The 17,919-nt window shown below is 42.3% G+C and overlaps 1 protein-coding gene across 1 annotated transcript in view; it reads left to right on the forward strand.

Annotated features, from left to right (window-relative positions):
* b4galt4 (UDP-Gal:betaGlcNAc beta 1,4- galactosyltransferase, polypeptide 4) overlaps positions 1-17,919 on the forward strand; it is a 34,636-nt gene that overhangs the window by 4,449 nt on the left and 12,268 nt on the right. The window contains exons 2-4 of the mRNA XM_055644445.1: positions 4,555-4,963; positions 9,020-9,252; positions 9,797-9,984. Of these exons, the coding sequence (XP_055500420.1) occupies positions 4,702-4,963; positions 9,020-9,252; positions 9,797-9,984 (683 nt within the window). The 5' untranslated portion in view covers positions 4,555-4,701. The remainder of the gene's footprint in view (positions 1-4,554; positions 4,964-9,019; positions 9,253-9,796; positions 9,985-17,919) is intronic.

The raw sequence follows: 17,919 nt of genomic DNA on the forward strand, positions 1-17,919 counted from the left end.
AGCTCCGAAAACCGGCCATTTTTTCCAGATGTCGTCTGCGCACCAAAGCTCGCGTTTGGCGCCAAACCTGACCCAAAACGACCCACGGTCAACCCAGGTCTGTACTACTGTAGCGGCTGCCTCCTCCCTGGAGAACGGGAGACGCTTAAACATCTGTAAATCATTGCTTAAATGTTAGTCAGTTAGTTTGGAGGGCTTTTATGTGAAGGGGGGTGAAGGGGTAAACTTTAATTCTTAGTCCCCTACCTGGTCGGAGAGGCGGGGAGCGGTCAATGCCTTACCGGGTCGCTGTGCAGTAAGCTCCGCAGCGCTGTGGCCGGTGGGGCCGCGGGTGGCGCCGGTTGTAGCTCCGACCCCGGCAACTCTACCCCTGGCTGCGAGGCGCTCCAAATCCAGCGCGGCCCGCGGCCGGACGCCCCAGCTCCGCGAATGTCGGGAGTCGGCGGCGTCGCAGCGCTGGGAAACCAGCGAGGTGCGGGCAATGCCTTACCGGGTCGCCGTGCGGCAAGCTCCGGAGCGCTGTGGCCGCCGACACACAACATCGCGGAGCGTCGCTGGATTTGGAGCCGCGTAGCCAGGGGTAGAGTTGCCGGGGTCGGAGCTCCAACCGGCGCCGCCCGCGGCCGGACGGAGCCCCCAGCTCCGCGGCTCCAAATCCAGCGACGCTCCGCGAATGTTGGAAGAAGGCGGCCACAGCGCTCCGGAGCTTGCCGCACGGCGACCAGGTAAGGCATTGCTCGCTCCCCGCTGGTATCCCAGCGCTGCGACGCCGCCGACTCCCGACATTCTCTGAGCTGGGACGTCCGGCCGCGGGCCGCGCTGGATTTGGAGCGCCTCGCAGCCAGGGGTAGAGTTGCCGGGGTCGGAGCTACAACCGGCGTCGCCCGCGGCCGGACGGAGCCCCCAGCTCCGCGAGGTTGGGAGTCGCCGACCAGGTAGGTAGGGGACTAAGAATTAAAGTTTCCCCCTTCACCCCTACACCACCACCACATAAAATCCCTCCAAACTAACTGACTAACATTTATGCAATGATTCTCCCGGTCTCCGGGGAGGAGGCAGCTGCTCCAGACTTTTCAAGCCGCCCGCGCTACCTACCTAATCTACGCTAAAAATCTTCCATTCTGAAATCCGAAAATGTCCGAAATCCGACAAGTGTCTGGTCCCAAGGCTTTCGGATAAAAGGTTGTGCACCTGTATTATGTTTACAAATTGACTTGACAATTGATGTCTTTGAGTTTAATTTCATCCATATTGTTTACAACGTTTAAAATTTTATCTGTCAAATCTCCCTAAGAGAGGTTCAGAACCTCTGATTATAGAGCAGTATGGAATATTCTGTAATGTGTTCTGCGCTGAAGGCCACTGTTAACCATCGGAGTAACAAAATGAATGCTTTTATCATTATTTATTACTGTTCACGTAGTCTCTGTAGATTAACTTTGTATTTATAAATAAAGTGTGGAGTCGGAGCACACTTTGACCATGGAAACAAATTTGCTTTTCTGTGATGCTGCTGCAGAAGAGGTATGAATGAGTCTTTTAAATATTTAACTGTACATTTAACCACCCATCTCTAGTTTACAGTGATGTACTTTGGGTGTGCACAGCATAATCTAGTGATATTGATAGCCCCACCTGGACAAAGTGGCTTTGAATTTCTAGTTCTATTTTTTTTGATTCCCTGAAGAATGGATGGAAATCTTGCTGCATGCCATGGATGAGATCACATCTGTTCCAAAATCCATTGAGGGCAGCTTATTCATACAATCTTTGTAGTTACTCCGAAGCTATTTCTCGGCAAATAAGACAGCTTAACTGGTTGGAATCTTTTGAGTTTTATAATAGCATTAAAAAGTAATGATTCATTGATTCTTCGTTCCAATATTTATCATTTTAACTTGACTGACTTCAATAATACTGCTCAATTGTATGTTGCATCAGTAAGAGCAAAGGTAAGGTTGTTTACATTTACGTCTCCAAAGCTCTGCTTGTTTTGCAAAGTTGTTTGTTTCAAAGTGAGAAGAAATTAATATACAAGCAAAGATGTTGGATGTTTTTGAGAAGGGAAATTATACGGTAAGTGTGCAACTAGTGGTGTTCCTCACAGCTTCAGGAATCACGTCATTCCCCTCCTGAAAGTTGCACATTCTCTCTGACTCCAGGTTTCCTTCTGCATTCCACAGATGTGGGTTATGTGTTGGTGAGTTGTAGAATCTGGGAGGAGTTGGGGGAGCATTAAATGTGATTTGTTTATTTAAGGGTTGATTCTTGGCACAGGCTCGCTCAGGGGCCCATTTTCATGCTTTGTCTGTTCACGAGATTTGTGGGATGAGTATTGTAGCAGAACAATAGTGTTGACCAGATTCTGAGTGGAGGTTGGAGTTGGAGGGTATTGCCACAGTGGAAGCGATAACCTGTTCGCAGCATCGAACTGCACTTAACTGCAGTTAAGTGCAAAGATCTTATAAGATCTTTGGTTAAGTGTGTGAATTTCATAATCCATCCAGTGGGGGCAGAAAGAGTCAGTAAACATGTGATTGAATAAAGGCAAGATCAGTTGAGTTCTGAATGAGTTGTAATCTGGAAAAATGTGGGAACTCAGGAGGGTGGCGAGGGAAATAAAAGATGCTGGCCTTGTAATAATTATCTAAAATTTACATTGAGTATAAAGTGCCAGCACCGATGCTGCGAATAGATGAATTGTGTCCATGTGTATGGGCTTTGCTTGAATAAAAGGCCAGTAATAAGTATTGAATTGGATGCTTCATGGCATCTGGAATTATGTTAGCCCCTCATCGAGACCACCCAGCCTTGGGCACACTGAGGGGAAACTCCATTTACGGGGGAAGTGTCATTATACGAAATGGGTTGACTAGAAATCCTGTTGGAAATTACTTTGCAAATTGGACCAAGGTGAATTAGTAATGGTAAGAAAGGAATTAAAACAGACTATACGAAGAAAGAGTAGATGCTTAGGATATCAGTGCTGGTCTTAAACTATGCAACCATGTGCTGTCGCAAACCGAAGTTGAATTTGTGTTGTGGCAGATTTGAATAGATTATACAGAATGTATGGCAATTGAACAGGATAGAGGATTTTTTTCTTTAATGTGATTTGTGAAAATGAATTGGATCAGCATTGGAGATTATCCAAGTGTATGAATGATTAGTAATGTTCTTGGCAACAGGGTAGGGTGCTGACACTTTATCCTCAATGTGAATTTAGATAATTTTCAGTGTTTGTATTTGTTTTGTTCTGAAATTAAGTAATTTAATGGTTTGGACTTTGCAGATCTGCTATTCGATATTTTTTGTGGTCCTGTTTCAATTTGTAATTTATGGAGTTCACTGAGAATTCTTTTAAAAAACCTTTCGAAGAGCCAAAATGGCCTTTGCCATTGTCAAGCAAACTCTGGGATTCAACAGAATAACATGGCATAATTTTTGTTTTGCGACTAGTACGAAAGAAAAGGTCTAGTTGCCTTCAAGTGCCATTGAGCATCTCTATTTTTTGCTGTTGCTTCCTTCGAAATAAACATAAAGTATAAGCCCAGAACTGGCTGACTGCATGTGCAAGGCTGGCACTGAGGAAGCCAGTAGAAACATCTGTTCCAACTTTTACATGGTTAAACATTTCTTTTTCCCTGTTTTGGGCTGGACATCAAACTGCAGTGTTGTCATCACGATGCGTTGTGGGAGTAAACTCCACTTGAGTTTGCACCAAGTGGAGAAAGGAAAAAACCTACTACCATTGTTGTTTCCACAAACAACTGAGAGCTGGATCATTGCTCTTATGATTGAATAGGTTACTAGCAGCGTTTTTGGACTTCTATATTGCCATACTGAATTGTATTTGTGTACGCCATTAATTTGGGGTAAACGAGCAACTTGATATAGCCACTTTTGTAACCACTACATAGTGCCTCTGTTCTTGTCTATCCTCACCCTAAAAATGGAGAGAAGCCAGTGTTTTATTGTTTTGCCGTGAAGGAGTTGCAACTATATTGCATCGGGGTTTGACTTTTAAACCATACGGCTAATTTGTAATATACTGTTATGAAGATGCCATCAATCTCATCCTTTTTCTAGAATAAAATAATTTTAAATCTCTAAAGAATTCACAATTTGGATAACACTTTGTACATTTTGAAGATTGTTCCATGTGCAGTAACATGTTTAGAAATATTAGCATTTTGAGGCATCTTCAAAAGCCAGTATGCACATAATTGGATCCTACAGAGATAAAGTGACGTGGACTATGGAAATAAGTGTCCTAAGTTTTGATTTTTGGTAATGTAAAGAGAGCAAGTTTGTGTCATCCTCATCACTTTACCCTTTTTACCTGTAATTAAATGAAATCTTGTTATAAATAGTGCTAATTATAATAAATAGAATTGATTGTGTTTTGGTTAAACTACATGTTATTATTTTTGAGATAGTAGCCTTGGTTCTATAAATTGCCACAATTTTTACAGCAGAAATTATTGTTTGAAGTCTTTTCTGTGAATGATGTGTGTTATCTCAATTAATTACATTTTGATTTTTGTCTCCTAGGTTCAATGACTAGCAGTACAAACTATAAGCTGCACTGTACGATAAATAGATGGAGAGACTTGCGGTAGATTTCACAATATTCCTTGATCACTAGTTGATACCGCTCATCTGTGATCCATTACATCTACTGATCTTCTATTTATTTCAATGGCTTGCATTTCGACGACAAGAGGTTTTCTTTCACGTATCAAACTTTTGCTAATTATTATTAGTTTTGGCTCTCTTGTCATTTGGATGATAATGGGTAATGCACAAAATCTTGTACCGGAAGTCAGCCGTCAATCTATGATAAATACCTTTTGGAAGATGACAAAACTGGATCAAGAAAGGATGACATCAATGATAACTCCAAACATAACTCCGTCTCCAAATTATCTGCCATTGTGCCCACTATTAACACCATACTTGCGTAAGTATAGATATTTTTAATCTATGAGAAGGGAGGAAGAACTTGCAGAATAATTTAGTTTGGAAACTGATAAGTTTATATATTTTAGTTGGTGAGGATGCAATTAAATATTTAATATTGGTGCAGGCTGAAATAGTAGTCGTGTAGAGAATCATAGTATTAATTCATGAGGTATTGTATTTGTTTAACCAGCAATGGCTTGTAATTTGGCATACTTGACCATACTGGCATTATTAAAATAGAAGGAAAGATAATTTGCACTGTTCATCAAAACTGGGCGATGGGGTGCTAGATACTGTTTTCAGCCATTCCAGTTCCTATGAGTTCTGCTGTTATAGTTTGGGGAAATTCTGCAACCAATTTGTGAACATGTAGAATATTTTTTTCAGCGGTTTGAAAATAACCAAAACACCATGTCAACTATTGCTGTTTGAGGGAAAAAAATCAATTTCAATGAATGTTTGAGGGATACATATTGACTAGAACAGTTTATGTTAATTTTATTGTGTTTTTTGTGTTCTTTCTCATTGTACCGCTGCTGGCAAATTCATTTAATTTGAACTTTATGTGCAATGTGACGAATAAAACATATTGTATTGTTGTTGAACACTGGATATGGATTTTACTTCGGAGTCACGTGAGTGACTACGTGAAGACCCCGCCAGCATGCATGCGCGCCATTACGTCTAACGCATGGTGCAGCGACCAGTTGGACAGGTGCGCTGCTCCTGCACTGGTAAGTTTAAAAGCCTGCAGGTAAGTTTTAAACTTCTTAGGTTGTCCTTTGTTCCAGGAAACTCTTCTCGCAGAGTTTCCTGTGGGATATTGCATACAGTAGCCCGGTCGGACCGCGGGGTAACCAATTGCACCACTGAGATGCTGGCTACGGGTATGCGGGTGGCCGTCGGGTTTGCTGCTCGGGTCGCTGACAGTGCGGTCAGCGACTCCTGAAGTATTTTAATTTCGGGCCTCTGGGTTCTTTTAGACCGAGGGTCATGCTGGCTACGGTTCGCGGTAGAGTGAGTAGCTGGTGGCCGTCGGGTCCGAGTTCCCGACTCGCTGACGGTGAGGTCAGCGACTCCCGAGGAATTCAATTCGGGCGGCGGAGTTCTTAGACCGAGGGTCATGCTGGCTACGGGAGAGCGTGTAGCGGTGGCCGTCGGGTGTGCATCCCGACTAGCAGACAGAGTGGTCAGGGACTCGTGAGGATTTTAATTTGGCCGGCGGGGTTGTTGACCGCAGTTATGCCAGCACGGTTCGCAGTAGAGGGCCGTCGGGTTACTACCTGACTCGCTGGCGGTACGGTACGCTTCGGCAGCTCATGGCAACGTTGCAGACAGAGGCTTGGGCTGGATGAGGTGGCCACGAGGTTTCCCTCCGTTATTACTGGACTTCTACACCACCTGATATGGTCCACGGACAGGGCCATATCAGCGCAGGTCCTCGGGGGACTGCGGCAGCACCTGTTTTCAGGGCTGCTTTCTAATCTCCCCTCAGTGGAGAGAAGTGCAACCCTGGAAGTGTGTCTAGAGCACATTCTACTTTAGATTCCAGTATACCTGGGGGGGGTCATGTTACTTATGACTTCATCACCCTTGCCATCACCATTTATTTAGTTACCACTAGGTCATGTCGTCACTATCATACCAAGAGAGGATTTATTTTCACTTACACCAACAAATTGTGTAGTAGAATTGGACCTGCCATGACGGTCTTAATCACTGGCTTGGAAAGCCTTGTTGAGCTTAACTATCGTCACCTGTGCGAGCTATACATGGTGGCGTCATGGTAATTCCGCTCATTAAGGGACTGTGGAAAATTCTTCCCCAAATTGCCGATATCAATTAAGTAATTAAATCTCTCGTTAACTGGGATGGGCGTCTTCATTCAGGTAAACGTCTTTGGCCATGACAAATTGTCAGGTTTGTGTCCAGCATTTCTCCCACTATGTCTGACGTACGGGGGCCAGAGGCGCTCCAGTCCCTCTGTATACTGCGTTAGCATCGGAAAGGAGCAGGATTCGGAGTCACTAGCACGTGCAGCCTGTTTGGGGACTGAGGATACCAACAGAGCATCGATTTGCACAGCTAGTCCTGGCGGCTGCTGAAGGAAGCAACCAGACAAACCCAACTCGGAGTGAGTGCCAAGGCTTGGGCATCTATGTCAGGCGAGATTGCGATTCATCGCAGTCAAAGAACGCTCCATCTAACAGCATGTCAGGCAGCAGCTTCTGGTTCAGGGTTGCAAGTTCCTCCCACTCAAAGGACGGAGTGGTAGAGAGAGTGCTACAGGAGTATGCATATGTGCCTGAAGCAACGCCTGGTTCAGAGTTGCCATTCCTCCCACTGTGTTGAGCGCAGTGATGAAGATGGTGCTAAAATACATGTGACATGTCCCATGCTTAATGCAAATACATGTCCCATGCTTAATGCAAATAAATGTCCCATGCTTAATGCACGATGGTAGCATGAGAGAAAATGGTGCTTAATGGTAGTTCTAGTTTCTCGAATCTTGCTATTCTCAGGTCAATGTTTCCTGTCTGACTTCACACCGCTGCTTCGAAGATTGACGCGCATGCGTGCTGGCGGGGTCTTCACGTAATCCCTCATCGTAGCTCCTCATAAAATAAAGATCAAACTTCAACAATTAAAATTAAAATTTAAATTGAAGGATAATCAATATTTTAAATATATACAGGTATGTGACTTTATGAAGAAATATACACATAGATTTCAAACTATATTTTTAGACCCTTTAGAAGAAGCAATGAATATTAAGGCTGATTCACAAAAATTAATATCATACTTTTATAATAATATATTAAATAGAGAATCACCCTCAACAGAAGCATTAAGAGAAGAATGGGAACATGAGCTAATGATAAAGATCTTGAAGGATAGATGGGAAAAGTATTTGATGAATACACATAACTGTTCTATTAATGCAAGACATAATTTAATTCAATTCAAATTATTACATAGACTATATTATTCAAAAACGAGGTTGAATAAATTTTATCCAAACGTCTCTCCCAGATGCGATAAATGTTTGTTTCAAAACGCTAATATAACACATTCATTTGTAGGATGTACAAAGTTGAATAAATTTTGGAGTGATATATTTGATATATTTACAAAGCTTTTCAAGTCAAGAATAGAACCCAAAACGGAATGGATTATATTTGGAATAATAGGAGAAGATACCAATTTAAATAAAGATCACAATGTTTTTTTTAATTATGGGTTAATAATTGGAAAGAAATTGATACTTACACTTTGGAAAAATACAACCACACCAACTGTTAAAATGTGGATTAGGAATATGATGGACATAGCACGCCTTGAAGAAATGAGACTCCGACTAATAGATAAATATGACCAATTCTTAAGGAGTTGGTCTCCTTTCATCGACTTTTTGGAATCATGTGATGCAGCGGTACCGTAAAGATTGCTGATTTCAGTTCATGACGCGGATTGATCTACATCTCCGAATACAGATTTGAAAAATTCTCTTTTAAGGGGCCTTCTCTTCTATTTCTACTTTCCACTTTCTCTCTTCCTTTTTTATTTTTTATATACACACTTCACGTTTTTCTACTCTCTACCATCTATTTTTCCACTTTTTCCTCTTTCTATTGTTTTCTTTTTCTTGTCTTGCTTACTTCCTTCTCATAACATAAAACTAGAGGTTGTACATAGAATGGATTACGGTATTACATAGTTGGCACCTAAAATTAGGTTCCACTGTACTGTTTTGTGCTGTATTAACTTCTAATAAAATAAACAAAAAAAAAAACTTCAAACTGGTAAGTTCTCGTATGTTTTTCAATAAAGTAGACCTTTTGTGCTCCTTTGTGTTTTTTGGAGTGAATTGGAAGCCTGTGAATTGAATTGAAAGAGCATGTATACAGACAGCCCTTTGGCCCACCACTGGCATGGTGATTATCAATCACCCGTTTACACTAGTTCTATGCATCATACTTTTGTATCCACTCCCTAAACACTTGTTCTTAATAAATAATGGGATAAACATTTTTTTTTAATTTCATTCTTTTAGGTGGTTCAACAAAGTTAATATTTGATACACGACTCACCTTGGAACGAACTCAGAAGAAGAACCCTAAAGTACAGAGAGGAATGTTTGCCCCTCAAGAGTGCCATTCACCTCAACGTGTGGCCATACTGATTCCGTTTCGGAATCGGGAAAAACATCTCCTGTATTTACTGGAGCATTTGCACCCATTTCTGCAGCGACAGCTTCGAGATTATGGGATATACATCATCAATCAGGTACTTAATAATTAAATAATACTGAGAAGACTGTACTTTGACTATCAAATTTACTCATCAATTTAACCGTAAATTATGTAATTGTAGTTCAGTCTTGATGGACATTGAGTTTTATTAAGTTTGGTGATAACTTTAAAGCCTGAAAAGTTATCCTTGCTAAATGAATATCTATAAATTGAGTTTCTTATATGATGAAAGGCTTTATTAAAATGGCTTTCCTTTTGTCCACCATCTCCATCACTATTCCCTATATGGAGGATGCATGTGCGTAACTTTGTTTAACGTAGGGAGACTCGTGCTCAGACAGCCACCCCACGGTTCTTACCTCGACCTTAACGCCATGGGTGGCCCTACCAGGAGCATAGCTCCAGATGGCATCGCTCTCAGGATCTCGGGTCCACTCAAGCTTCTCCACCACGACAAGGTGACAATCCATGGAGAAGGAATATGGGAAGCCATATATAAGCTATATATTATCTGTATATAAGTTTTTGCAGGGAGTCTGGTATAGATGAAGCATGCTGATTGTCTTTTGCTCCATCAGGCTGGTAAGGATGTGTTTAATCGAGCCAAGCTATTGAACGTGGGTTTCCTGGAAGCGTTGAAGGAACGCAAGTGGGATTGTTTCATCTTTCATGATGTTGATCTTATACCAGAGAATGACTACAACCTGTACACCTGTGACCAGGAGCCAAAGCACTTTGTTGTGGGTCGGAATTCTACTGGATATAGGTAGGTGGAATTTACGGAATCTCACTTTTACACCAGATGTTATTTGAATGTGTCTAAATGGAAAATTGTATATGGAACTAATAAAAGATCCGTATTCGATTCAGCGTGCTGAATTGATGAAACCCAGTAAAAGGCCAAGGTCCAATTTTTGCAAAATGGCACATTTAAAAAAAATTGTCTGCCATTTCCTTGTTCCCCATGATAAACTCACCTGTTTCTGTCTTCAAGGGGCCCACATTTGTCTTAACTCATTTTTTCCTCTTCGCATACCTAAAGAAGCTTTTACTGTCCTCCTTTATATTCTTGGCTAGCTTACCTTTGTACTTCATCTTATCTCCCCGTATTGCCTTTTTAGTGCCTTCTGTTGATCTTTAAAAGTTTCCTGCTCATCTTTGCTATGTTATACTTTTTTTAATTTTTAAACTATCCTTGACTTCTCTTGTCAGCCACGGTCGCTTCTTACTTCCCTTAGAATGTTTTTTCCTCTTTGGAACAAAATGATCCTGCATCTTCTGGATTATTCCCAGAAATACTTGCCATTGCTGTTCCACCGTCATCCCTGCTTAGGTCCCTTTCCAGTCAACTTTAGCCAGCTCCTCCCTCATGCCTCCATAGTCCCCTTTGTTCAGCTACAATACTGACACTTATGATTTTCCCTTCTCCCTCTCAAATTGCAGACTAAAACATCATATTTTGGTCACTATGTCCTAATGTTTCCCTTATCAAATCTGGTTAATTACACAACACTAAATCCAGAATTGCCTTCTTCCTGGCAGGCTCCAGTACATACTGCTCTAAGAATCCATCTCGGAGGCACTCTACAAACTCCCTTTCTTGGGGGCCCAGTACCCAACCTGATTTTCCCAGTTTACCTGCATGTTGAAATCTCCCATAACAACCGTAGCATTACCTTTGTTACATGCCAATTTTAGTTCCTGATGCAACTTGCACCTTACATCCAGGCTCTCTCTGTTTGGGGGTCTGTAGATAACTCATTAGGGTCTTTTAACCCTTACAATTTCTCAGTTCTAACCACAATAACTCTACATCTTCTTATTCTAAGTCACCCTTTGCAAGGGACTGAATTTCATTCCTTATCAACAGAGCTACCCCACCCTCTCTGCCCAGCTGTCTGTCTTTTCAATAGGACATATGCCCCTGAATGTTTAGTTCCCAACTACCTGACTGAACGACCACAATATGTGAAGCTACAGAACTGTGTCTCGGACATGGTAGTGAGCAATACAGCGGATAGTTCTATCTCCCTTCCTGTTCACCTCCGGACTCAGAAACCGCTTTATTCCCAGAGCTATAACGGCTCTGAACCGGCCCTGCTGAGTGCCCCCATCTCCCCCCCCCCCCCCCCCCCCCCCCCCCCCCCCCCCCCCCTCCCCCCCCCCCCCCGGACCCCTCCCTCAGGTGGTCACGTCGCACAGTTTATTTATTTATCTTATTTTTTGACATTGGTTGGAAGCTGCATACTAAATCTCGTTGCACTAATGTGCAATGACAATAAAAGATATTATTATTATCTACACCTCGGGCTTCAGATGTAATTCTGACTCCTGCCACCTGCAAAAGTTTTTGGATGACTCTGCAATTGTGGGCTGCATCAGTGAGGGGAGGGAAGCTGAATACAGAGGTGTAGTCAATGACATTTGAGTGCTGTTGGCTGAATCACCTGCAGATCAAAACAGACAAGACTAAGAAGTTAGTGGTGGACTTCAGGAGGAGAGGAACACCCCTATCTCTTCCCCCCCCCCCCCCCCCCCCCCCCCCCCCCCTCCATCAGTGGTGTGGATGTGCAGTTTATCACGGAATACAAATGCGTTGGAGTGTACCTGGACTGTTCCAGGAACGCTGAGGCCCTGTAGAAGAAAGGACAGAGCCGGCTATACTTTTTGAGAAGGCTCCGCTCATTCAACGTCTGCAGTGAGATGCTGCAGATGTTCTACCAATCGGTGGTAGCCGGTGCCATCTTCTTCACGGTTGTGTGCTGGGGCAGTAGGGCGAAGGCTGCAGACGCCAACAGGATTAACAAGCTCATCAGGAGTTGGATTCATGGGCGGTGGTCTTGGAGGGGAGGATGCTCTTCAAACTGCAGAGCAGCTTGGACAATGACTCAATGACTCAATTCTTTGATTAGTATGGGTGTTGGGTGTTATGAGGCGAACGCAGGAGAATGGGGTTAGGAGGGAAAGATAGATAGCCATGATTGAATGGCAGAGTAGACTTGATGAGCCAAATGGTCTTATTCTGCTCCTATTACTTATGACACTGGTCAACGTGAGGAGTGCCTTCAGCAATGGATTGATTCCACCAAGATGCCGCACAGAATGCCACAGGAGATCCTTTTTCCCTGTGGTTATCAAACTGTGCAACTCCTCCCCCTTCTGTAGTGGGGTGGACCGACTCCCCAACACCCCCCCCCCTTCCCAAACCCTCCTCATGGCAAATCTGTGGTCCTATGCATTAATCTGGTGCATCTAAACTAGAACGGTTGGGGGGAGGGACTCAAATAGAGAAAGCTAGTAGACAGTGTGTGAGGCAGGAAGGCAGAGAAGGAAAGCACTCAGACCCAACATGTAGGGGAGAAAGAAGAAAAATATAATAAACAGAGAATAAGTGGTGGGTTTCTTAAATGGGTGAGCAGAGAGACAGAGGGGTGTAAATTGAGGGGAGAAGCAAGGTGAAAAGTGAAAGTGGCAGGCAGACAAATCCAGGGCAAAAATCGAAAAGGGCCACTTTTCCACACAATTTTATAAGGGGTAAGAGTGCCGTAAAAACAAGCCTGAAGGCTTTCTGTCTCAATGCAAGGAGCATTTGTAATAAGGTGGATGAGTTGAATGTGCAGATAGTTATTAATGAATATGATATAGTTGGGATCACGGAGACATGGCTCCAGGGTGAACGAGGCTGGGAGCTGAACATCCAGGGATATTCAATATTCAGGAGGGATAGACAGAAAGGAAAAGGAGGTGGGGAAGCTTTGGTGGTTAGAGAGGAGATTAACGCAATAGAAAGGAAGGACATTAGCTTGGAGGGGGTAGAGCTGTGAAACACTAAGGGGCAGAAAACGCTAGTGGGAGTTGTGTACAGGCCACCTAACAGTAGTAGTGGTTGGGGATGGCATCAAACAGGAAATTAGAAATGCGTGCAACAAAGGTAAAACAGTTATAATGGGCGACTTCAATCTACATATAGATTGGGTGAATCAAATTGGCAGGGGTGCTGAGGAAAAGAATTTCTTGGAATGTATGCGGGATAGTTTTCGAAACCAACATGTAGAGAAACCAACGAGAGAGCAGGCTATTCTAGACTGGGTATTGAGCAATGAGGAAGGGTTAGTTAGCAGTCTTGTTGTGTGTGGCCCCTTGGGCAAGAGTGACCATAATATGGTTGAGTTCTTCATTAGGATGGAGAGTGACATAGTTAATTCAGAAACCTTAAAGAAAGGTAACTTTGAGGGTATAAGATGTGAATTGGCCAAGATAGATTGGCAATTGATTCTTAAATTGTTGACAGTGGATAGGCAATGGAAGGCATTTAAAAACTGCATGGATGAACTACAAAAATTGTTCATCCCAGTTTGGCAAAAGAATAAATCGGGGAAGGTAGTGCATCCGTGGATAACAAGGGAAATCAGGGATAGTATCAAAACAAAAGATGAAGCATATAAATTAGCCAGAAAAAGCAGCCTACCAGAGGACAGGGAGAAATTCAGTCCAGCAGAGGAGGACAAAGGGATTAATTAGGAAAGGGAAAATAGATTATGAAAGAACTTGCAGGGAACATAAAAACTGACTGCAAAAGTTTTTATAGACATGTGAAGAGAAAAAGATTAGTTGAAACAAATGTAGGTCCCTTGTAGTCAAACAGGTGAAATGATCATGGGGAACAAGGACATGGCAGACCAATTGAATAACTACTTTGGTTCTGTCTTCACTAAGGAAGACATAAATAATCTTCCGGAAATAGCAGGGGACTGGGTGTCAAATGAGATGGAACTGAGTGAAATCCAGGTTAGCCAGGAAGTGGTGTTGGGTAAATTGAATGGATTAAAGGCCGATAAATCCCCAGGGCCAGATAGGCTGCATCCCAGAGTACTTAAGGAAGTAGCCCCAGAAATAGTGGATGCGTTAGTGATAATTTTTCAAAACTCTTTAGATTCTGGAGTAGTTCCTGAGGATTGGAGGGTAGCTAATGTAACCCCACTTTTTAAAAAAGGGAGGGAGAGAGAAAACTGGGTATTACAGACCAGTTAGTCTAACATCTGTAGAGGGGAAAATGCTAGAGTCAGTTATTAAAGATGGAATAGCAGCACAATTGGAAAGTGGTGAAATCATTGGACAAAGTCAGCATGGATTTATAAACGGTAAATCATGTCTGACGAATCTTATAGAATTTTTCGAGGATGTAACCTGTAGAGTGGATAAGGGAGAACCAGTGGATGTGTTATATCTGGACTTTCAGAAGGCTTTCGACAAAGTCCCACATAAGAGATTAGTATGCAAACTTAAAGCACACGGTATTGGGGGTTCAGTATTGATGTGGATAGAGAACTGGCTGGCAGACAGGAAGCAAAGAGTAGGAGTAAAGGGGTCCTTTTCAGAATGGCAGGCAGTGACTAGTGGGGTACCGCAAGGCTCAGTGCTGGGACCCCAGCTATTTACAATATATATTAATGATTTGGACGAGGGAATTGAATGCAACATATCCAAGTTTGCAGATGACATGAAGCTGGGGGGCAGTGTTAGCTGTGAGGAGGATGCTAGGAGACTGCAAGGTGACTTGGATAGGTTGGGTGAGTGGGCAAATGCATGGCAGATGTAGTATAATGTGGGTAAATGTGAGGTTATCCACTTTGGTGGTAAAAACAGGAAAGTAGACTTTTATCTGAATGGTGGCCGATTAGGAAAAGGGAGATGCAACGAGACCTGGGTGTCATGGTACACCAGTCATTGAAAGTATGCAGGTACACAAAAATGCTGGAGAAACTCGGGGCCGAATGGCCTACTCCTGCACCTAATTTCTATGTTTCTATCTTCACCCCCATTTTGCTTCCCTTATGTCAAAAGTCCATATCTCTACACTATAATACATAAATGGTCTGGCAATTAGAAAATTAATTGTAGCAAGAGGTCTGTATTCTTGTGCTCAAATCCTTTTGCAATTATGATTGCATTATTTACCATGCTAATTGTTTGCTGTAGGTTACAAACAGCTGGGGCCCCAGTTACACATGAATCAATGTGTAATCAAATTACACTTGTAACTGCTTCCCAGCCTAAAAATAACCTGTTGATTTCTTCCCTTGTTTTCTGCTCCTGTGCCAATCCATATTCTATTGCCATTGCCTTACTCATGATGTTATATGGTCTTATTTTATTTAATGGTCTCTTTTCTGACACCTTATCTAAGGCTTTCTCAGTGACCAAGCGCACTGGTTTTCCCCTTATCTACAAACATAGTAACTTCAATGATTGTACTGCTTACCTTTCATATACTCTTGTTTATGCAATCCAGTATGATAGATAAGCACAAGCATCGATGAGTACAAAACTGTAATGATCGTAGTGTAATGGTGGACTTCACTAAACCTGTAAACAAAGTGTCGTCAAGTTTCTGCCGCCAACAAATTTTCTAAATTCTTAAGAGTGCAGTCTCATTTTGACCTTGAAGGCCCATTGTCCTGGCAGCACCGTTCCTCTCTTGAAAACAGCCCTTTGTACAGCATACATGGTTGGAAAATGTAGGAAGGCTATAGTGCCATCTGCAAACTTACTAATCATGCCTTGTGCATTCTCATCCAAATTATTGATGTAGATGGCAACCATTAATGGGGCCCAGCACTGAACCCTGAAGCACACAAGTCACAGGGCTGCAGTCCAAAAAAACCCCAACCTTTCATCATCACCCTCTGCTTCCTTCCATGAAGCCAATTTTCTATCAAATCAAGCAGCTCACCTTGGATCCCATGCAATCTAATCTTCCAGAGCATACTGCCATGTAGTACCGTGTCAAATTATTTGCTGAAATCCATATATACGCCTACAGTTCTGCTCTCATCAACTTTGTTTTTTCAAAAAACCCAATGAGATTAATGAGGCCCCATGTACAAAACTGTGCTGACTATCCCTAATCGGCCCCTATTCATCTAAATGCTTGTATATCTTATCCATCAGAATACTCTAGTGCCTTTCTGATTACATATGTTAGACTCACTGGCCTGTAGATCCCAGGCTTTTCCCTACTGGCCTTCTTAAATAGAGGCACAACATTTGCCATCCTCTAGTCTTCCGGCACCTCATCAGTATGTAATGATGACTCTTAAATCTTAGCCAGGGCAGCTGCAATTTCTACTCTTGCTTCCCACAATGTCCTTGGTTATATCAGGCCCACAAAAATTGTCTACCTTCATATGTGTTAGAACCCTCAGCACTTCCTCGACCATAATACTGCTGCCCTCAAGACACTTCAATTGACTTCCTCAAGTTCTCTGGTCCTTGTCTCTTTCCCCATGGATTATCCTTAATATTATCACCAGAGCTATCTCCTGTTCCTTTTTGTCCTTCTGATTTCCTTTCTTAGCCTGCGCCTCAGTTCCCGAACTCCTCCAGAAATACTTGACCCCAGCTGCCTACACCTGCCCCATGCTTCCTCCTTACTCCTGACGAGAGAAATTGTGGCTCTCGCAGTCCAAGCTTGCCAATGCCCACCTGCATTGCCCTTCCCTCCAACAGGAGCATGCAGGAACTCTTGTCAGTGCACTTTTAAAAGCATCAAATTTTTCAGATCTCCCAGTTCTCCCACCAGTCTTACTATCTCTGATTTCATTCTATCTCTGTCCCACCCACTTCCCTGACATCAGTCTGACGGGTCTTGGCCCAAAACATCACCCATTCCTTCTCTCCAGAGATGCTACCTGCCCCACTGAGTTACCCCAGCATTTTGCATATACCTTACATTTTTTAGATGTTCCTTTACCTTCAAATATCCTGCTTCAATGAACTTGAGCGAGTTCCTGTCTAATACCTTCAAAGTTGACTGCCCCAATTCAGAATTTTAACTCGTATGCATACCCTGTATCTATCCATAACTATCTTAAACCTGATAGAACAGTGGATCCTGGGCCCAAAAGCTAGTCCACGAATACTTGATTGTCCTCTCCTGTGTAGGGTCCTCTAAATATTAGCTAAGGAGGCCTTCATATTGCCTGAGGAATATCTTGCTATTAAATGCTGCATAGCTTGCAAAATAGTGGTATTCTGGAAAATATATTTGTAATTTAATCCAGAAGTAGGTGTGATAGTGAATTGGAAATTTGTTACTGCAGAACCTACTTTTGAGAACAAAACAAAAAAGTTAAAATGCAATTTTCCATAACATTGTTTAACTTGGTTATCACATTAACTTCTATTATGTTTGTTACATTAATGTAGAGAATTATTCGTCCAAAGATTTAGCAATGGCTGCCCCTTATTCTAACCGCAACTAAGTGTATTTTTGATTATTTGTCAATAGATTCACTGTAATTAATATATCCAGTTTCCATAGGCTAACAAATTTAGTCAATGATATTATTTCCCTGAAGAAATACCATGGTACTGATCATTTTTATTTGGGTTTTGTGCCCCTTGAATATTTAGTTACTGTGTAAGCATCTTGCGGTTGTGATAAATGTAATTAGATCTGTCTACATGCTATCATTATTGCACTTCCCGTATTTTATCATGAAGTTATTAATTTGGTGGTAAAACATTTGCAGTTTATGGCTGCATAATAATTGAATCCAATTACTAATTTATTTTACAGCCATTTAATTTGGGGAAAGTTTTCATGTTTTCCTTCATTGATCCTCAAGGAGGCAAGAAATTATTGTAAGGTATCAACCAATAACTAAATAGTCAACTAGTCTCGGTGGTGGTGTTAAAA

The sequence above is a fragment of the Leucoraja erinacea genome, chromosome 13 (genome assembly GCF_028641065.1).
Source record: "Leucoraja erinacea ecotype New England chromosome 13, Leri_hhj_1, whole genome shotgun sequence".
Lineage (NCBI taxonomy): Eukaryota > Metazoa > Chordata > Chondrichthyes > Rajiformes > Rajidae > Leucoraja > Leucoraja erinaceus.